General features: G+C 39.3%; 1 protein-coding gene across 8 annotated transcripts in view; it reads right to left on the reverse strand.

Annotated features, from left to right (window-relative positions):
* Window positions 1-20,899, reverse strand: part of JAKMIP2 (janus kinase and microtubule interacting protein 2) — a 217,447-nt gene that overhangs the window by 31,527 nt on the left and 165,021 nt on the right. For 5 of the 8 annotated variants that reach the window (XM_015083175.3, XM_027042110.2, XM_027042103.2 and 2 more), the window contains exons 6-16: window positions 20,115-20,261; window positions 19,092-19,232; window positions 16,532-16,588; window positions 15,246-15,365; window positions 14,067-14,195; window positions 10,880-10,963; window positions 10,138-10,200; window positions 7,484-7,582; window positions 5,945-6,043; window positions 4,116-4,169; window positions 3,215-3,280 (exon numbers count right to left, since the gene is read on the reverse strand). In XM_015083175.3, the coding sequence (XP_014938661.2) occupies window positions 3,215-3,280; window positions 4,116-4,169; window positions 5,945-6,043; window positions 7,484-7,582; window positions 10,138-10,200; window positions 10,880-10,963; window positions 14,067-14,195; window positions 15,246-15,365; window positions 16,532-16,588; window positions 19,092-19,232; window positions 20,115-20,261 (1,059 nt within the window). The remainder of the gene's footprint in view (window positions 1-3,214; window positions 3,281-4,115; window positions 4,170-5,944; window positions 6,044-7,483; window positions 7,583-10,137; window positions 10,201-10,879; window positions 10,964-14,066; window positions 14,196-15,245; window positions 15,366-16,531; window positions 16,589-19,091; window positions 19,233-20,114; window positions 20,262-20,899) is intronic. The other 3 variants (XM_027042116.2, XM_053222847.1, XM_053222852.1) reach the window with 2 other exon arrangements.

Here is a 20,899-nt window from a genome sequence, read left to right on the forward strand (position 1 = left end):
GATGCTTAACCGACTGAGCCACCCAGGTGCCCCGTGCATTTTTTCTACGTACTAAAGCCTGACATTCACAAGGTGATACCATGTCCAACAGCCTCTTAGCTATAAGAAATGTGGGGAAAGAATAAATGCACAGGGAGACTGAGGACCTACTCTCTCAGTTCTTGTACATACACGTGGCCTCCCCTTGAAACAGATTTCCATCCGAAATCATGGGTAGTCTCTGCAAGTGCAGACCATCAAGCTTTATTAAAATGCTGCCTTTTACTTACTGCCCATTTATCATTGAGAAACTGTATTTTTAAGTATAGTAAATTAAAGCAGTTCAGTCATGGGCTTCAGATACAGACTTGTGTGTTGACTTGTAGCCCTTCTGACTTGTGAAGCTTGACACAAGTTACTGAATAGCCCACACCTCAGTTTCCTCATGTGTAGAATGAAAACAGTGGATAAATTTAGGATGGTTGGGAGAACAATGACATTTGTGCAGCACCTGGCCCATAACATGTTCTCACTTAAGGTTACTGCTCTTACTCTTATTAACACAAAGTCACAATAGGATTTCTTGTTGGAAATTTGTCTATGTTCAATCTCTGGTTATCAATTATACTCCTAGACAGCAGAATGCTATCCAAGGTTGTGGTATTCAAAAGTTCAAGGCTGACATTTAGAATTACTTGGAGATAAACATGTTCATCTGTAAATCCCAAAGGTAGGAGGCAACACTAACTGTGAACTGCACAGACTATGAGCACTCTAAGGACAGATTTGCATCTTGTGCATTTGGTTCTTCACTTATCCCTTCAGTGCTAAGCACACTGTCATCACTCTAAATGTTCAACTGAACCCCTCATACCGGTCTTGCAAAGGAGGTAAGTGGAGGCGTGAACTAATTCGCTGAAGGGCTAACAGATCAGCTCCTACAGGCTCTGTAAAGGGCACTTCCTGCTTTCAATAGAATGCTTGAGGGGAATTGTGGTGCAGTGGAGAAGAAGATCATGGACTCCGGGAACAGACTGCTTGAGTGTGAATCCTGTCCCCATCATTTTCTAGCTGTGTGACTAGGGCAGTTACCCGCCTTCTCTGTGCTTCAGATTCCTCATCTATAACAGTAGTATCAAGAGAAGTGCCAGATACAAACAAAGCACTATGCAAGTGTTAATTATGGTTAAGTTCAAGTTGCATCGCATGCACACAGGGCAGGGAATGGAAGAAAATTTCCATCAATCTAAGTAAATGTGAGGCACACAGACCCACTTTTCCTTTACTTTTTCCTATTCCTACTTTCTTTTTTTTAATGTTTATTTATTTTTGAGAGAGAAAGAGATCGCGCGCGCGCACGCACGCACATGAGTGGGGGAGGGGCAGAGAGAGGGAGACACAGAATCCGAAGCAGGCTCCAGGGTCTGAGCTGTGAGCACAGAGCCCGACGTGGAGCTCAAACTTATGGACCTCGAGATCCTGACCTGAGCCGAAGTTGGATGCTTAACCAACTGAGCCACCCAGGCGCCCCAGCCTATTCCTATTTTCTTTTCCATTTCCCTAATCTGTCCTTCACATCCTAGTCCTTGCCTTTTACAGAAATTGGCCCAAGTTTTCTTGATATCCCTAAATTAAGGTGACTTTTCTTTCAATAAGGAATTGTAGCCCTCATGAGTCCAATAGAATGCGACACTGGCTATTGCTGCCAAATAAATGTAGCAGATATGGGAGTACAAACTGTATTTTCTTCATCAGCGTGGCATTGTAACACTGTCCTGTGGACATTCACAAAGTCACTTATTCACTCCCTCAGTAAATACTTGCTGATCACCTGTTAGATGTGCTGGACTGTTGTGAAGAACTAGGGAAACAAAGCGGAATAAACAGATACCATAGTTGCCCTCATGGAGTTTAACGTCTAGTGGTAGGTAGTTGTGGGGCATATAACAACAACAAAAAACAAGCTGCCACATTACAATTGTTAAAAGCCATAGTAGCAGATGCACAGGTCACTGTGGAAATACAGAGAAAAAAGTACCTAACAGGGCTTGGGTGAAGAAGAAGGCTACCCATGTATGGGGATGTCTAATGGTTAAGATTGAGCTACACAAAGGGAGAAAAGGAAGAAGAAAGTAACTTCTAGGCAAAGAGAACAGCCTAAGGACCAAGGGATGGAAATACTGATAGAGATGGAGAAAGAGAGAGAGAAACAGAGACAGAGAAGACTGGGACACCAAAAGGATTTGTATATGGCTGGCCCTCAGCTAGGGACCAAGGAAACAAGTGGGATCCTGGAGAAGCAGGCAAGAGCCAGACCTAGGGACCCTCTTGGCAAGTTCTAGATTCTGGACCTTATGTTTGGGACAATGCAAGGTTATTAATGTGTTGTGGAGAGGGAAAGTGATGGGTCTGTAATTAAATTGCAAGGGAACTAAGTTTTTTAAAAAGCAAATACCAGGTACTATTTCACAGGTATATAATTCCTTTTGTTATCTGATACCTGGTCCATACTAAAATCTCCCCAGGTGTCAGCAAAATGTCTTCCCCCACCCCCTACTTGGTTTCCCTGAATCAGTATCCAAAAAAGGGATTATTTTAATAATTTTTAAGTAATCTTTTATTTTATAGCAGCCCTTCCCTCTTCAAGTACGTGCTGATTCTCAAGGCACGCTGAACACAGCCACTTCTCAGGCTTCTCTGATCGGCTCTTTCCTCCTCTCTTCCTGCCATTTACCAGGTTAAGACACAAGAGGGCCAGAGCACACACTCAGTGTTGCTCAGCTGACAGTCCCCAGGTTGGACTTTCTGAATTGTATAGCCATGAACCACCGCCAGGTTACAGAATCATCTGGGAACAACTGCTATATGCACACCCAAGGAAAAGCCCATAAAAAGAGCCAGGCTCTCTAGTTTACCATCTCTCAACAAAAACCTCTATTGGTTTCCCAGCTTGGGAGGGACTGTGTGGATAATATAATCCAGGAAGTTTTCCATTTTGTAAAAAATACATTTTTTTAAGAGACTACAAAGCAAGAATTATCCACCCACCCCAAATCACACTTTTCTTTAGTGTGTTCCCATTCTATTGGGGTTGCATCACCCTGAAAAAAAAGACATTTATTAGGTATTCAATAACACAAAGTCATGTGCAAAGAGAATGTCCTTCAACCCTACCCTAGTCTTTAGGGGTTAAGCCAGACACTGAGATGATCTGAATGTTAGTATGATGTATTACCTTTTCTGCCAGGGACAGCACAGTGCTGGCCTGAATTATGGCCACTTGTTCTTCATTTCTTAAGTTCTGTCAAAAAGAAAAGAGAAAGAGAGAGAGAGAGAGAGGAAAGAAAATAAGCTGAAGACACAATATTTACACTATCAGAAAATACTGCCTAACTGCCTGTTATAGATACTCTTGCCTATGCATGCATGAAGGTTAACAACTGTTCTATTTCACTTGGTAACAATTCTTAAAAAAATGTTCATTCAAAATGTGTAAAAAGTACATTAAATGTGATTTTTTATATGTCTAAAATGGACTTGATTTTGTTTCACAGTCGTTTGATGTGATTTAATTGATTCTGTTCTCTCCTTTGATAACTTTTCAAGGCAAAAAAAAAAAAATGGTGTGACTCTTTCAACCTGCATATGCATCATTCATCTAGTATCTCAATGAATGGTCCTCCCACTGAATTAATATGCCTTGACCCTGCCTGGAAGGTGTTTTTTAGAAAGAAAAGAGATTATAGTTTCCTGGTCCATTTTTATGGGGCTGCCACCAACCCTAGTATTTAGCAACATTTGCAACTGCATGACTGATTAATTTCACGCCGGATGGCTCTAAGCAACAGTGAGAAGGTAATTAGCTTTAATCACTGCAGATGTGGTCGGCATTCAAACCTGAAACCAGCCAGCGAAAAGGACTTTACCAGTTTCCATTTCTGCCACTACCTTCCAGAGATCCTTAGAACCCCTCAACTAACTTGTTTGATAAACCATGACTGGTTCTCTTCCATGAGCCACATCCTTAAGAGAACATGGTATCTCACTTGCTATTATTTTACATGCCTGGCAAAAATTTCTTGCTTCTCATTGGGCAAATTCGTATCTTTACTGCCCTTAATCAATTCATTACTTACCCCATTATCACCCAAGATATCAAGCTGCTTTATGAGATCAGGGATGTTCACATCCTGCAATATCAAGGAGATACATTCAAGTTAAAGACACAAATGCGGTTTAGCATTCTATCAGTGCCCGACCCTTAAGTCTGAGAAGACATTTTAAGACCTGTACTTCCTTGGGTTGTTTTCAATCAGGTACATGTGGCTTTATGTTTCCACTCTGCTTCTTGCAAGTTGCGTGAACCTGGGAAAACTACTTAATGGCTCCTTCTCAAATTCACCAGCTACAAAATATCTCCTGATCTTGAGGATAAGAGATTCTATATCAAAGAGTTTAGTTTATAATAAGGACTTGGAATTCTTTCATTAATTTTTTTCCTGATAATTGCCATTTTCTTTTCAATTGCAATAAATTTTAGGTATAAAGAAAACTAACAGGTAATAAATATAATCAACCAATTTCATTTTAATTAATGGAATTCTAACCTGGTTGAGATTTTGACTGCCACCTAGAAAAAAATACAGCACATTCCATCTTTTAGCATTAATTTCATGCTGTGAAAAACAGCTCATTTTAACTATATTTCTTGAGACAGTTTGAAGTAGCCGCACTCCATTTGAAAAAATTTCCCTGAATATAAATTACATCCACTGGATTAGCTTGTTTGTGATTTATCTAAGAAAAAGCATCTAAGGAAAAGACAAAGTACTTTTCATTTAATTAGAGCTGAATAAAAAACAAAACAAAACAAAAACATGGCTCTGGTTTACAAATTTTTGTGCAGCCCAGGAAGGCCAGAAATTTAAACACCATGAAAGAGGTTCAGGATGGAAAACAAGGAAACACAATTTTACTGCCTAATTTTCCTCCCACTTTTTACTGCGTTAGTACCACTTTCTCCTCTTACTCACATTCAGATAGTGGTATATCCTTTCCTTCCACCAGGAAGGGGGAGGTCTAGCTCAATCTCATAGGTAGAGAGAAAGCAATGAAAGCAGGTATTATCTGGCAGCTTGGGGTGGGAGCAGGAAGGGCCATGCACAAGGTCAAGGAGAGACCAGGAATAGCGGGAGGCATCCCAGCTTTCCCTCTGGGATAGATATTCACCATGTGATTTCATTACATTGAAGGGATAATATATTTTCCAGGAGATGGAGCCACCTCCATTCAACCTTAATGTTTAAAATGTATTCCGATATCCCTAAAGATAAAATTACATTTTATCTAAATGAACAATGTTACAAATCATAAATCCTTCCAAAAGACAAATCTTCCCTAGATGAAACATATCAAAAGAGAGGGTGGACCAGATGATTTCAAGGTCGCTTCCAGCACCAAATTCCAGGATTATGAATCCCACAGCACTTAGAACAGCACAACAAAGGGACTCGACAAACACTTTTTTATCTGGTATCCTTGAAATGTGTTTCTTGAAGTATGGAATTTATTTAGTATCTCCCCTAGATAATGAAGGTTAATTATCTTAATATCTGAATTTGCATCATTCCTTATGCTATTGTGTTCTAAATAATCATGGTTTATTGTGTTCTCTATTAACCATTCATACATCTGTCACACATCTTTTTAATAAATAAAAAAAATTATTTTAAATAAGCTCCACATGCAATGTGGGGCCCAGACTCATGACCCCAAAGATCAAGGGTAGCACACTCTACTGACTGAGTCAGCCAGGCACCCCTAGGTGCAGCTATTTTCAATATCTACATAGTTTGTATCAAAATGACATCCAGTGACTGAAAAACAAGTCATGAACAACCTCCCCTTTTCCAGTTCCCAGTTTTTCCACTTTCTACAAACATAAAAAAATTGAGTGTCTGCCTACCTTGACACCTTCTTTCATACAGTAGATCTGTAGAGCACTCACACCATCTGAGAATGGGTGAATTTGTAGATTAAATGGAGGGGATCGTCTCTCTCTTTCCTTGAAATACAGTGAAAAGTATATGGGAATTAAAAAACAAAAAGCAACAACTGATCAAATGCTAAACCAGTTGTCTGTGTTCTCTCTTTATACTGTTTCGGTTTATCAATGTCATTGTGCAAAAAAAAAATTGAACTCAAGATGTTCATGCTTAAATTTAATGGAAAAGAAGAGATAAATCAACTAAGTATGGTAGAAGAATTTATAGTGTCATTCAGTCTTGCGAGTTTTTTGATCAGAGAAATGTAGGAAGTGAAGTTCCAATTTAAACTACATGAATATTTAGAGCTTTCAGGTATCACAGAGAATGGTCTTTTGACCATGAAGTTTTATGGCAGCTAACAGCCTTTTGCATATTCAATCTACTCAAGCTTTATGATTAAGATATGTGGGCTACCAAAGATGACTTAACACTTCTTCACCGAGGAGCACCAACCACTAACTCTATCCAAATCTAATTTGAAAAAATCTCAAAAAGAAGCTGCTGGCAAAATAACAGAGCTATCAAATGGGAAATTTCTTACCTTTTACATATCAACATACATTCAACCAGACCCTATGCCAGATTCTTTTTTTAAAAAAATATATATTTAAGTAATCTCTATCCCCAGTGTGGGGCTAGAGCTCATGACCTCGAGATCAAGAGTCACACGTTCTTCTGATGGAGCCACCCAGACACCCAAAAGAAGTCAGGTTTTGTGTGTGTGTGTGTGTTTCAGATTATTTTTATAAGTAATGTCTATACCCAACATGGGGCTTGAACTCATGCCCTGACATCAAAAGTCATGTGGTCTACTGACTGAACCAGACAGGCACCCCACTAGGCCAGATTCTGTGTGATAAAATAAAACTCTGATTTTATTGATATGTTTTACTTAAAAAAAAATAAAAAAGACAGAAATTTGGCCAGGTTAGCCAAGGTATTTCCTTAAACAAGTTACCTTGCTTTTTGGCCTTTTTCATAAGTACGTTATAGATTTAAAAGTTTACTCACAAATTCAAGTGTCTAAAACAAAATATTTTTGTATATACCAGTCTGAAATACTGTTCTTGAGGTAACATTTTTATGAGTCAGAATTCAATGAAGGATGGAAATGATTATTGAGAAGCAATGAAATATTGATGAAGTTTGATATCTATTATTTAAATTATTTAAAAATTATTCATTAGCCTTGTTCTTAAAGGCAATAGTGTTGAAAAGTACAGTCTCTGAGCAGACAATTCTGACTTGCGTCAGTGTTTCACCACTTATAGTCACAGGTCTTGGGCAAGTTGTTTAACCTCGGTTGCCTCATCTATAAAATCCTGATTATGGTCGTTGAGGTCCAAGGAGAGTATGCATCAGAAATGCTTAATTCAGCACCTCCCACACAGAATGTGTTCAGTGCATGTTAACTGTTATGAGTATTTCTATTATCATTATTATCATCATTGCCTTACTTCTAGCTCTAGGTTTCGAAACTCCAGCAGCTCATTCTGGTCTCGGGCATCCTGTAGTTCTTGTTGCAACCGGTGATTTTCTGCCTCCTGTTTTTCTATCTAATAAAGTAAATCCTCAAGTTAGGTGAACATTGCAAACACCGTCTACAGCTTAGCAAAGCAAGCATGGAGAGCACTCGTTTATGTGGTGAATAAATCATCTAGACCATGAAAAAAAAAATCCCAATGAGATGTGAGCAAAAGAAGTCTTAGACTTTTCTCCTAGTTATCCTTTGGTTGAGTTTTTTGTGTCATGGAGGAAAATGAGACAAGATGACACACATTCACTGACAACGTCTGGGGACCCTGTGAGTAGTGAATCTGCGAGTACTCATTAGACTCTTGCTGTGGGTCAGGGACAGTGTCCTGAGACTAAATTTAATGGGGTAAATCATGGACACTGACATCTCTTGTTTCTGGAGTTACAAATGGTTGGAGAAATTTTACCTAAATAGCTCTGATCATATACAAAACTTTGAGGGGTTCCAGTTATCCATAAAATAAAGCCAAACTTGTCAATGTGGAATTCAAACACCTAGCTTTCCAGGCTTAAATATTCTGTCATCTCTAGACACACACACACACACACACACACACACACACACACACACACACTCTCACGTGTGATCACACATAAGAATCTAGAAATTCCTATCTACCCTATGGACTGATTATGCCAGGAGCTAGATCTTTGCTCATCTCTCTGCCTAAAAGAGGCTCCCCCCATTTCCTTTCCTATGTGAGGAAATCCTATTCTTCCTTGAACACGGAACTCTAATATCCCCTACCAGAAGAGGCTTCTTTTGTTTACCCATTTAGAAGTTACACCTTTTACCTCTGTTTTCCTATACGACGTCTATAACCTGATGAAGCATAGAATTAAGTTAGTTGTGTAAAATACGCCTCACCCTGTAAGACAGGCCCATATCTACAAGGGCTCAGAAAATTTTCATGATCTGTAATAGGTTCGGGGCTGCCTTTGATTTTTAAGCTGTGTGGGTGGACCCTTAGGCACAGTAACTATTTAAAATCTTGAACTTAGAAACAAAAATCCAGGGGCTTTTTATCATAGGATGAATCTCACTTCCCCAAGTATACACACTTGAAGTAGGATGTTTAGCTTTATTATCATTTTTGGTTTTCTTTTACTCTTAGAAGCTTGAGCCCCTCAAATTCTCCTTGTAGCCCAAGAAATCAAGACCGAATGGAATCATAAAGACATAATGAGAATTATTTTTTAGGTGATAAAGAAGTGTAATAACACTTACTACTGGGCATCTCTGAGACTACTAGAAGTTGACTTAGATCACAAAAAGAGATTCTACTACCTAGAATCTTGAATTTGGATCAGAGATGGGATATTTGAGGAGATGTTTGATTCTGGTGGATAGCACTAGCAATTAGGTCAGTGGATCTTGGGTTGCAATTCAGAGACCAGGGCCGATGTGTGATGAAGCTTCTTTACAGGGACCCCTCACCTCTCTGAGAGTACCAGTTCTCGATCCTGGAATACCCACCCGCCTTCTATCCATCTGCTCTGTTTCTCCTCATTCAGAAAGTGAGGTAGGGTAAGGACTGCTAGATCAGAGGGGAGGGAGGACAAGCATCTTCTTTCCCTTTGCATGCTTACAAGAGTGTTGTGGTTAATTTTCAACTTGCCACGGCTAGTGAATATTGGCAGAAAAAATCCTAAAGTAATTTCCACATAACCTTTGGATGAACCAACAGAATTATTTCCCTTATTCAAATGGGCTTTCAAATTCTGTTTTTTTTTTTTCAAGAATAATTTAAAGTTACTTTGTAATCTTTTCACTGGATTTATGGAAGGTGAATACTGATGGAAAGAACCACCTCTGAAGTTAAAATGATCTCTGTTGTATTTCACTGCCCCAATCAAAAGCCTGTGTTCAGATAATCGAATTAATTATATGTACTAGGCCTAAACCATGCTTTTGCATCTTGATTTGTTGAACAACTTCCTGGACATGCTGTTTTGTACCTTGGATGCATCTTTTAAAAAGTTCTTTATTTAAAAAAAGTATATATATATATATATATACATATATATGCATATATATATGCATATATATGTATATAAATAGCCAAGATTAGCAAAATGATTAAGAGTGAGAACACAATCTATGCTAGGGTGCAGCATGTTCTTGGAGTTATATTTTGTCACTGCCTTGCACAAAATAACAGGTCCTAATCACAGTGTGTTTTTTGTAGATGGACAACCACATAGGATGTGTGCACGTGTGGGTGTGTGCATATATATACATACAGATGTACAGTACCTACACAGTATATATATATATATATATATATATATATATATATATATACACGCACATATAGTTAACAAATCAATAGGCTTCAGGGATCACATCCTCTTAAGTTGGCACAACGCCAGCACAGAGCCATGCACACGTGCCACTAAGTGATGGCGATGGTGGTGACAGGGATGCAGTTGAGCACGCAGCGGAGGAGAGTGCAGCGCCGGGAAAGCCTCCCCTCCCCCGAGCCCCTGTGCCACTCCTGAGAGGACCCCCTGCTGCTCCTGGATCTCTCATCATTTTCTCCTCTGCCCCACTAGGGTGTTGCGCCCAACATACCTTTTCTAAAAGCTCCTGGTTTCTCTTAATGAAAAGTTGTTTATCTTCTACCCAGTGTGAATCCTGTTTGACAAAGAATACCGTGTAGTCAGCATTTCAGAGTGGCACGAAAGAGCCTGTGTCAAACCACTTTCCAGAGCTGTCTTCTCTCACCCAGTTTGTTGGCCTGCTGATGGCTGGTAAATGACACCCACCCCCGTCAGCTCCTCATTCAAGAACATTGGGGCCAAAGTTGCCAGGAAAATTGAACCCCCTCTTCATTGTCACTCACTATCTCTAACTTATTCAGTCTGAATAATCCAGGACCAGCCTTCCGGGGACTCAGAAGTGACCACATAGGCAAAAAGTGAAAAGGGTCAGAATGCACACAGGCTAGATACATATGGATGGAAAACATTAAAATGCAGAACCATAAATGTAGCAGAGAGGCAAAGAATGCAGCTTGAGGGGCGGGTCTTTGTCTTAGCAGCTTATGACCACTCTAGGCTACTTGTACAGCGCTCCGCTTCCTCTGGCATTCCCTCTCTTGCCCAGCCTCATTCATTGTTGTAGCTGGGCTCACACTCTGGCCAGAAAAACACCAGGGACAGAAACACAGAGTTGAACATTCTGACACAGTGTGAGAAAGGTCACTGTGGAGAGCCAAGCTGTGTCCTGGGTGCAGCCCATGCAAAGGGTGGTCTAGAGGAAGGTCAGATTGGATTGTCTGCATCTGCAGGAGTGCTAGCCATCAAATGCCTACCTGCCCTTTTTGAGCCAGAGTCGCTTCCAGATCTTCAATTTTGGCTTTATACCTTAGCACCTCTGCTTGAAGCTGTTCCTGAGCCTAGTGAAATCAAAATTCCAGAACTCAGTAAGTAAAATGGTTCAGTACTTTTCCTCCCCTCATGTTCCTTGATTAGCACTCAATAAGAAAGAAAAACAACTTTTTTCTATGACCAAAGATCCTTTTAAAACTATTTTTTTATGTTTTTTTTTTTTTTTTGAGAGAGAGAGAGAGAGAAAGCACGAGAGGGACAGAGACACAGAATCCGAAGACAGGCTCCAGGCTCTGAGCTGTCAGCACAGAGCCTGATGAGGGGCTCGAACACACGAACTGTAAGATCATGATCTGAGCTGAAGTTAGACACTTAACCGACTGAGCCACCCAGGTGCCCCTCCTTTTAAAACTATTTTTATGGTCGGGGCTCCTGGGCGGCTCAGTTGGTTAAACATCTGACTCTTGATTTCAGCTCAGATCATGATCTCGCAGTTCATGAGATGGGAACGTCGCCTGGGGCTCTGTGCTGACAGCGCAGAGCCTGCTTGGGAGTCTTTCTCTCTACATCTCCCTCTGCCACTCCCCCACTCACCTTCTCTCCCTCTCTCTCTACATAAATAAATGAACTTTAAAAAACCCTATTTTTATGGTCTAAATTTTTGCTTAAAACTTTCAATGTTCTCTTTATTATCAGGTTAAAATTCAAACTTGTTAGCTAAGATTTGAGAACTCCCATTATATTTGCAGTCTTTTCCCCCTACTCATCAACAAAGTTCACCCCTGATTTACTGGTGATCTCCTTATATCCTAAATATGCCTTATAACCCTCCACTTCTCTGTTTATTTGAACAAATTCCCCTTCTGGGGAGCCTTCTCTCATGTTGCCTCTCCCAAAACTTACCATTCTTTCAGAACCAACTTTGTGCTTTAAATCTAAATCCAGATGTATGCATGCATGTATGTATTGTGTGTGTGTGTGTGTGTGTGTGCGCGCGTGTGTGTGTGTGTGTGTGTGTGCGTGTGTGTGCGTGCGTGTATCAGCAGTTTTGGATACTGATCAGCACAGAGCCCGATGCAGGGCTCAAACCCATGAATGGCAAGATCATGACCTGAGCTGTAGTTGGATGTTTAACTGACTGAGCCACCCAGGCACCCCTGGACACTGACCTTCTATGGAGCAATCAGACTTCATTTGTTTTCAGATTCCCTTGTATTCTCCCTACACAGGACCTTATTCTCTGTGAAAAATTAGTGGGTTTTTTGTTTGCTTTTTGCCCATACACATATTTTATCTTGTCTTATCTGGATAGGTTCCTTATTACAATGTAGAATAAAGTCAGCAATGGCAGGTATCCTTTCCTTTTTTCTTTCTTCCATTCTTCCTCCTTCCTTCCTTAAAAGTAATCTTTATGCCCAACATTGGGCCCAAACTTGCAACCTTAAGATCAAGAGCTGCATTCCCTATTGACTGAGCCAGCCAGGAATCCCTCCTTTTCTTATTCTTCATGATGAGGAAGATGTATCTTTGGACAATGAAGATTATATTTACCTTTATCAGGTTAAAAAAAATTCTAAGCTTAATTTTGCCAAGAATCATTTTAACTTCAAATGAGTGTTGAGTACAATCAATTTTCTTTCGTGTATCAAAATGATTACATCTTTTGTTTCACTGATACTCATTCATCTATATTATTTATTTTTGCATTTCTACTTTGAACTTACTCTATTGCTTTATTTCTAACATATTGATTTGTTTTACACTATTTTGCTGAGAATGATTAAGTTGTTTTGTTTTTGGCCAGAGATAATGCTAAACCTTTATTTGGAGAAGAAGGTGAGATGAGAGAAAGTTTCTACATCACTACCTCTTCAAAAACAAAACATATGGTCTTATTTTAAATGACCAATCCTATGTTGGTGAGAATGCTTAGAACATACTGAAAATGAAAACCACAACTGATAGTAGAGCATAAACACAAAGGAACACACATATCTCCCTTTCTAATGATTGCCTGCCTGTCTATTCCAAATCACAGGTTTCTTTTTTAAACATTTATTCAGTTACGTATAAACATGTGCATGTACATATATTTCCATTTAAAAATACATAATTATAGTATCTATCCTGTCCCACTAAACAACTAACAGTAGTTCTTACAACATTCCTCAGCACACTACAGACCCTCTAAATTGAAAGTGAGACAAAATCACTGGGTGGTCATATTCCTTCTTGCCCCACGTAAATTAATCTATGAGGCAGTTATGGCATGGTGGTTATGACTGAACTCAGAAACACGAGGTTCATATCCTAGCTATCATCTAACTAAGCTACATATCCTGGTTTAAACCTAGCTAATCTACATTTAACTCCTACTAAGCTATTATCTCCTCTCCTATAAAAAGCACATAGTTAATAATAGCCTATAACTCATAGGGTTGTTTTAGGATTACGTGAGATAATGTATGTAAAGTGCTTAGAACAATGCCTGGAACACAGCAAGCACTCAATAAATTGTAAGCATTAGTACTGTATGCATATATGTATGTGTGTGGGGGGGGTGGGTGTCTTAAAATAACAGTTTTTAAAAAAACCGTGAGGCAGTTGTAGCGTAATGAAAAGAACGTGTGACCCAGTTAGATTTTACCTGGAATCCAAGTTTTCTATTTATTAGCTGTGTGATCTTGGGCAAGTCAATTAACCTCTCGGAGCCTTAAACTCCTCTTTTATAAAATACCTGCCTTAGGGTGCTGTTATAAAAATCAAATGAGATACTGGCACTGAAAATTCTTTATGAGCTTTCAGTTTCATGCTGTGCACTTATTAACTAAGAAAAGAAAATGACTAACCACTGAAGTATTTTTTTTCCCAAGAAAGAAGCTAAATAAAGTGGATTATCAAAATTCAATATTGTCTAGCTTTGAAAATATAAGTTTTCAAAAAGCAAGCATAAGAACTACTATCTTTACAGGAACAAAAGCATCGATCTAGGTTGGTTCTAATGTCTCTAGATCCAAGGTTTGTTGACATAAAAGATGAAACAGTTCAAAAGCCACAGTGGAGAGAAGGATCCATGGAAATCTATCCTATTGATATTTTTACGTCCATAGTACTTTCATGTTGTGACTGCTGCAAGCCAATTCAGAGCATGCTCCCTGGATGGATACTGACCTTGGCTTCTCTTTCAGCATCGATGATGCCTCCAGTCTGCTCCTGTAGGAGGGCATATGCTCTCTGAAGGGCCTGGTATTCTTTTGTTAATTGTCGAAAGCGTAGCTCTGATTCTTCAGCCGCTAAACTCTTAAGGTGACAAAAAAAAAAAAATAAAAGCCAAAAAATAATTATGTTACGTTCCGGTCCTGTGTTCAATATGAAATATTAACATTTTCCCACTTTATAAGGAGAAGTAAATGTTTGATACTGGATTTGGTGTGATTTTATTAATTTTAAAATGCATACATAGACACGAATTATGTACTTTCAACATGGACATTGCAGAAATACTCAATATTTGTTAATAAGAGGCATTTGCTTATTTATACGTTTCTGATGATTGCTCATTTGGGCTTGCATTGCAGTCAATTTTGGACCCAAATGAGAACTTATATCTAGTCTGGATACAAATGTGAGTCAATAATACTTAGAGTTTTAGTCTCAATTCTTTTCAATACATTCAAATCCAACAACTTCTTCCAGAGATAAATTATAAAAACATAGTTTTATAGTTTTACGTCTCAAACTTCAGAACATAATACAATCATCAGGAAGTTTTGGGAAAAATGCAGAGTTGAGGGTTCTACCCACAGGATCCTAAGTCAGGAGTTGTGCAGTAGAATCCAGGAATTTTCAATGTGATCAAATCCCCCTAGATGATTTTGATAAAGGTAGTCTACAGGGCACTTTCTGCTAAACCCTGTCTTTAACTGTATCGAGAAGCTTGTTCTTCTAAGCTTGTTTCTTGGTTCACACCTTCCCTAGATGAAGAATTTTGGAAACTTTCTTTTTTTAAGTAGGGGCTTGAACTTATGACCCTGAGATCAAAAGTTGCATGCTCTACTGACTGAGCCATCCAGGCAGTCCAGAAAAGGGACTTTTATTTTGGAAAAAAAAAAAAAAAAAAAAAAAAAAAAAAAAGTCTTCAAGTTACAGAAGTTTACACAAGTTGTTAAAAAGGCTACATGACACAGGTGAAGCTATTTTCCAAGAGGTAAAAAAGTCAAAAGGGTTCACTATTATGTGATCATGTTGTGCAGCTCATACAGGATATTAGAAGTGCAAGGCTTCTTTCCCACCTTAAAGGAAAGATTTGGTGACAATATCACAAAAGACTAGAGAAGCGGAAAAGCTTACTTCATCCAAGTCGTCATCAGGAGTAGCTGGTGTTCGGTCTGTTCTAAATGATGCCATAGATGACGTCTCTGAATCCATGGAGTCCTCATCATAGCCAATAAATGGGTCCAAAACAGGCCTCTAGGGTAGGGAAAGTACATATTTACTGACACGACTAGAAGTGGAGAAAGTCAACATATTATGAAGGCACCATCGGCTGGCATATGTGCAAATGGACACAGAAGACAGAGGTCCTTTAGTGCTTCTCAGATGAAAGAAAAGCTTTGGGCATGAACACTATAATTCCAATAAAAGTTTGTCCCACATTATTTCACACTTCTGAAGTTTTGGGGGGAATATTCATTAACATTTGGCTCCATTCATTGAATAGTCTTTTCAGTATTTAAAATATAATCAAGAAACCTAAAGTCCAGGCATCTATGTGAGAGTCTCAAATCTTAAGTCTTATCATCCAATCCCATATCCAAATCAAATGATGTACTTGATAAAAACAAAATCAAGTAGACAAATTAAATAAAAAAACTCTGTGGATTGTAAGGGGCTATACAAATATTGGTGGATTGGGAGTACCATTATTTTTTAATGATAATTTTTCTACGTTTATTTGAGAGAGAAGAGAGAGAGTGCAAGCATGAGCAGAGGAGGGGCACAGAGAAAGAGTGAGAGAGAGAATCTCAAGCAGGCTCCACACACAGCACAGAGCCCAATGCGAGGCTCAATCTCACAACCACGAGATCATGATCTTAGCCAAAATCAAGAGTTGGACACTTAACCGAATGAGCTACCCGGGCACCCCTGAGAGTACCATTATTAATAATCATTATCAATAATATTATCCAAGTGAATAATGGAATAAAAATCAAACCCTTATCAGTAATATTATCCAACTGAATAATAAAAATATACTAATCAATTATAGGGTGGGTATGAGACACTAATAATATTTTTCGCTGGGAAGCATTAAATCATACGTATCTCTTGCATGTTCTTGGAGTTTGACTCTCCAGCTTGTCAGATACTGCTTTCTACATCAAACCCAGTGCTTTCTTTCACTCAGATAGTCTCATATTAAAGCAAACTTTAAAGGTTAAAATCCATAACACAATCATTTGGGGACTTCTAAGAACTGTCAGGAGAAGAGATTTTCTTCTAGCAAATAAAGCCCATGGTTTGCTTCAGTGTAGGAACATCTGATTTATCACATCTTTGCAGGAAGATTCCTTGGCAAGCCTCACTTCCCTGGCAGTGTTTGTGGCAAAAGCCTGATAACCTAGTTTTCCCATTACCTTAATTGGCTTGGAACTTCTTCTATGTTTTCTCCTACGGATGAGCTTTTCTCGGTCCTGGAAAACAGATGAAGCTTTTCAGGTGTTGAGTTGTTACATATTTTCCTGTAGGTGTTTTTTTTTTTTAATTTTTTAATGTTTATTTATTTTAGAAAGAGAGACAGAGCGTGTGAGTGGGGGAGGGGCAGAGAGAGAGGGAGACACAGAATCCAAAGCAGGCTCCAGGCTCTGAGCTGTCAGCACAGAGCCCGACGTGGGGCTCAAACTCACAGACTGCGAGATCATGAGCCGAGCCAAAGTTGGATGCTTCACTGACTGAGCCACACAGGTGCCCTAGGTTGTTTTTTTTTTTTTTTTTAATGACAGAGTTTGTTTTTGCCTGAGTCATTACATATTTCTATTTAAAGTAAAATTGTGTTTTGTAATTTTGGCAACTTTTAGGTTTGATACTTACATATTTTTTTAAAGTTTTTATTTATTTAAGTAATCTCTACATTCAAGGTGGGGCTCAAACCCAGGACCCTCAGCTCAAGAGTCACAAGTTCCTCTGGTGGAGCCAGCCAGGTGTCCCATATATACTTACATATTTTTATAGTAAAAATACTCTACAACTTTTCTTGATCATCTATGTGGATCTGAGAGCCTCCCAATCAGGAAGGGCACAGTCTTCTTCATCAGAATCCTTTGTTATACCTAAAGATTAAGTAGCTCTGAAAAGAGTCGCTCCTATTTTCCCAAAGCACAATTTTTCAGTTTCTTTCAGTAATTTTTCAAATTACTTTATATTTAGGTACTGAAAAAAATACTACTGTACAAAAACTTTATTCTTTGCATTTAATCAGTTGAAGACACAGAAAACTGCCCTTTGACTATTCTTAGACCCTTGTTCTCACCTGCAGCCTCTGAAGATGGAAACAGGAGTATCTACTGAATTGGAATCATCTGGTGTGTGAAGGGACAGTGGTTCTTGCTGGAATGTTCTGGGAAACTCAAAGAATATCTAGAAATAATGATTGATTTCCTGATTCATTCTTGTTATGGATGGAGATATCTTGGGAATTGGGCGTTCATCTATGAAGTACTCTATGTATTTACTGTACAAATTCAAAGGTAGATTAAATAAGTGACAGTTTCCCTGAAAGTCTGGATGACATGCCTCCACATGTCAAAATCCTGTAAGAAACTTAGCTTTAACCTTAGATACTCAAAGCTGAGCAAATTCTTGGCTGAGTGAATCTGCGATTTAAGAGTTATTAAGGATATGGATGTGAAGTAAGAGGCACAGTGCTTCACATGTTTTATAAAAAGTCTGGTTAAAGTCAGTGATGTTAACTTTTTGGATTTCCTGCCTTCTAAAAAGTATTTTGATCATACAACCTCAACATATCTGAATCTTGGGAAGTTTACACTTAGATTATCCTTCTAATACACTATATGTCTTGTAACATAGACTGAACTTAGACCATTTACAAAGGGTAAACCACAAATAGTTACAAACAGAAGTTATAATCTTCTCTTCCTTCAATGGGAGGAAATTATCTTGTTCACCCTTCTCTGGAGACACCTACCTAACCACCCCCACCCCACTGCTGGTTCCTCAATTCTCCAGGCCTCAGCTGGGTCCTAAAGTGAGAGCGACCAGAGATGTCAATCACAGAATAAAGACCAAGAGGCAAAGAGGAAACCCAAAGGCATCTAAAGGTCTTAGTCCACTACTGATGGTAAAACAGGCCTTGACCGGATGCAAATGGGAATAGTAATTGTTCTACACACTTCAGTAGGTACTAAATTCACAGTCAGAACACGGGGAATGAAACTTCCACTGTGTCATGTAATTACGAGGTCACTATTCATTCAACAAATATTTATTTATTTAAAGTTTATCAATTCATTTTGTGAGAGAGAGAGAGAGAGCGCATGCATGCACACCTGAGTGGGGGAGGGGCAGAGGGAGTGGGGGAGAGAGAGAGAGAGAGAGAGAGAGAGAGAGAGAGAGAGACAGACAGAATCCCAAGCAGGCTTGGCAGCGTGAGGGACTAAAACTCATGAGCTATGAGATCATGACCCGAGCCGAAATTGGATGCTTAACCAACTGAGCCACCTGGGCAGCTCTCAACAAATAGTTAGTAAACTGCACATAAGTACTGGACACTGAATTAAATGTTGGGAAATAAAGGGCATGTGGTCCTGCTATTGTTGGCAAAATATTTCATCTCTGACCCTCAGAATCTTGATACAGGAAGGCAATTAGAAGGCATACCCACACTACCTCTCTACTCGCATAAGGATGCATTTGAAAGTCCTTATAAGGTACTTTGCAGCTAGTATTTATGTTGTCAAATTAGTTAACTAAGGATTATAATTGAAAATGTATAAAACAGCTTAATAATATAAAGTAATTTTGGAATACAGTCTCTTCAAACTATTTATATATTGAATATATAAACTTGGGCCTTTGGGGCTAATCTGAAGAAATTATCAAGTGCTTCCAGCATATGTTGATTTCTTGGCTACTTGTCCTTGGGAACAACTTAGAGTTTATAGACTGATCAAGACCCACCCTTGTGAGCTCATCAATAATGTTCTGCTGCTCAATGACTTGAAGTTTTAAAAACTCTGTCTCTTGTTCTTCATTAGCTTGATCGAGGTCATTCAGTGATTTTAATTTCTTCAAGGGTGGATGGGATGTTATTTTTTCTCTCTGGAGTGGAAAAGAAGAAAGTATAGGTTAAAGACATAAAAAAAAAACCCCAAACTTTAGTAGTTAACATAAAATATCTGCAGAAACTTTATGAGGCTCCAGCTAAATGTGTGAAAATTGCTCAGGTTCATCTGCACACCAACCAAAACCCTCAAGTACATTTTATTTGCTACAAGTCAAAATCACTGGGAATGTCTGAAGATCCCTATAGCTACCTTGTAAGTCTGTTAAAGAGTGGATGTGCTCATCACCTGTCCATACAGAATACAAACAATGGCGGAACGCGTGGGTGGCTCAGTCAGTTAAGTATCCGACTTCGGCTCAGGTCATGATCTAGAGGTTCGTGAGTTCGAGCCCCATGTCAGGCTCTGTGCTGACGGCTCAGAGCCTGGAGCCTGCTTTGAATTTTGCGTCTCCCTCTCTCTCTGCCCCTCCCCTGCTCATGGTCTGTCTCTCTGTCTCTCAAGAATAAATAAACGTTAAAAAGTTTTTAAAAAAAAATAATACAAATGATGGCAACTATTTCTCAACTATTACGCAAGGTCTTAGAAGACGAGAGGTACCCATTGTACAGTTCTATAAAGAGCACATTAGGGAAATTCTTGCAAGTTTCTGTGGCTGAGGGCTATGTTAAAAGTTTGCTTCTGTATTTGGGAGATTCTGGAAAGTGCAGATTCCAACCATTCTGCAAACTTAGAAGCCCCTTAAAATTCAGCCCCACGTTGCTTTCTTCCTTAAAGTTTCTTTGCTTACATAGGGAAAACCCAAACTTTCATGACCAGCATCGTATTTGAAAAACAAACTGAGAAAGAACAAATAAGACAGGTTGCTGGAGTAACGTAAGGACAGAAGCTGAAGCTTCTCAGAGTCTCTGATACACACCATTTCTGAATTTTCCTTTGTCACAGCTTTTAGCTTCTCTTCCATGCGCTGCAAAGACACCATCAGTTCATCGTTTCTCTTGGCGAGGCACTTGTTCCTTTCCAGAAGAGGTTTACATTGCTTTTCGGTTTCTCGCACACGTTTTAACTGGGAAGACATAAGTTACAATTTGTCTCTTGTGCAAGAGTGGATATGGGAGCAGAAGGAGTCAAAGCCCATCTGGGGCCACCTTTTCTCTGCTTCACCATGTATCTTGGGATTGACCACTTCCATCATTCAGCCTGACTGCTTTGTTCTCAGTTTCCTCTAATGGTTTTTCTATTTTTTTTAATGTAATTTCTTTTTGAGAGAGAGAGAGAGAGAGACAGACAGACAGACAGAGAGACAGGGCATGAGCAAGGAAGGGGCAGAGAGAGAAAAAGCCACAGAATCTGAAGCAGGCTCCAGGCTCTGAGCTGTCTGCACAGAGCCCAAAGCAGGGCTCTAACTCACGAACCGTGAGATCATGACCTGAGCTGAAGTTGGACGCTTAACTGACTGCGCCACTCAGGTGCTCCTGATGGTTTTTCATCATAGTCTTCTGAACTCTGTATCAATGTGTTACCTTAAAAGCTGCCAAAGTTCTGCTTTTGGAAATGCTCAGGAAGAGCAACTTCATACCTTGCACGTCCTTGATTCCTGTAGTCCAGTTACCATGCTGTGCTCAGCCCCAATCTCACGCTGCTCACACCTCTCCCTGGGCCTGTAATGACCCCTCACTGGCTCAGAAAGATAAAGCAGCTCAT

Source organism: Acinonyx jubatus, chromosome A1, assembly GCF_027475565.1.
Source record: "Acinonyx jubatus isolate Ajub_Pintada_27869175 chromosome A1, VMU_Ajub_asm_v1.0, whole genome shotgun sequence".
Taxonomy (NCBI): domain Eukaryota; kingdom Metazoa; phylum Chordata; class Mammalia; order Carnivora; family Felidae; genus Acinonyx; species Acinonyx jubatus.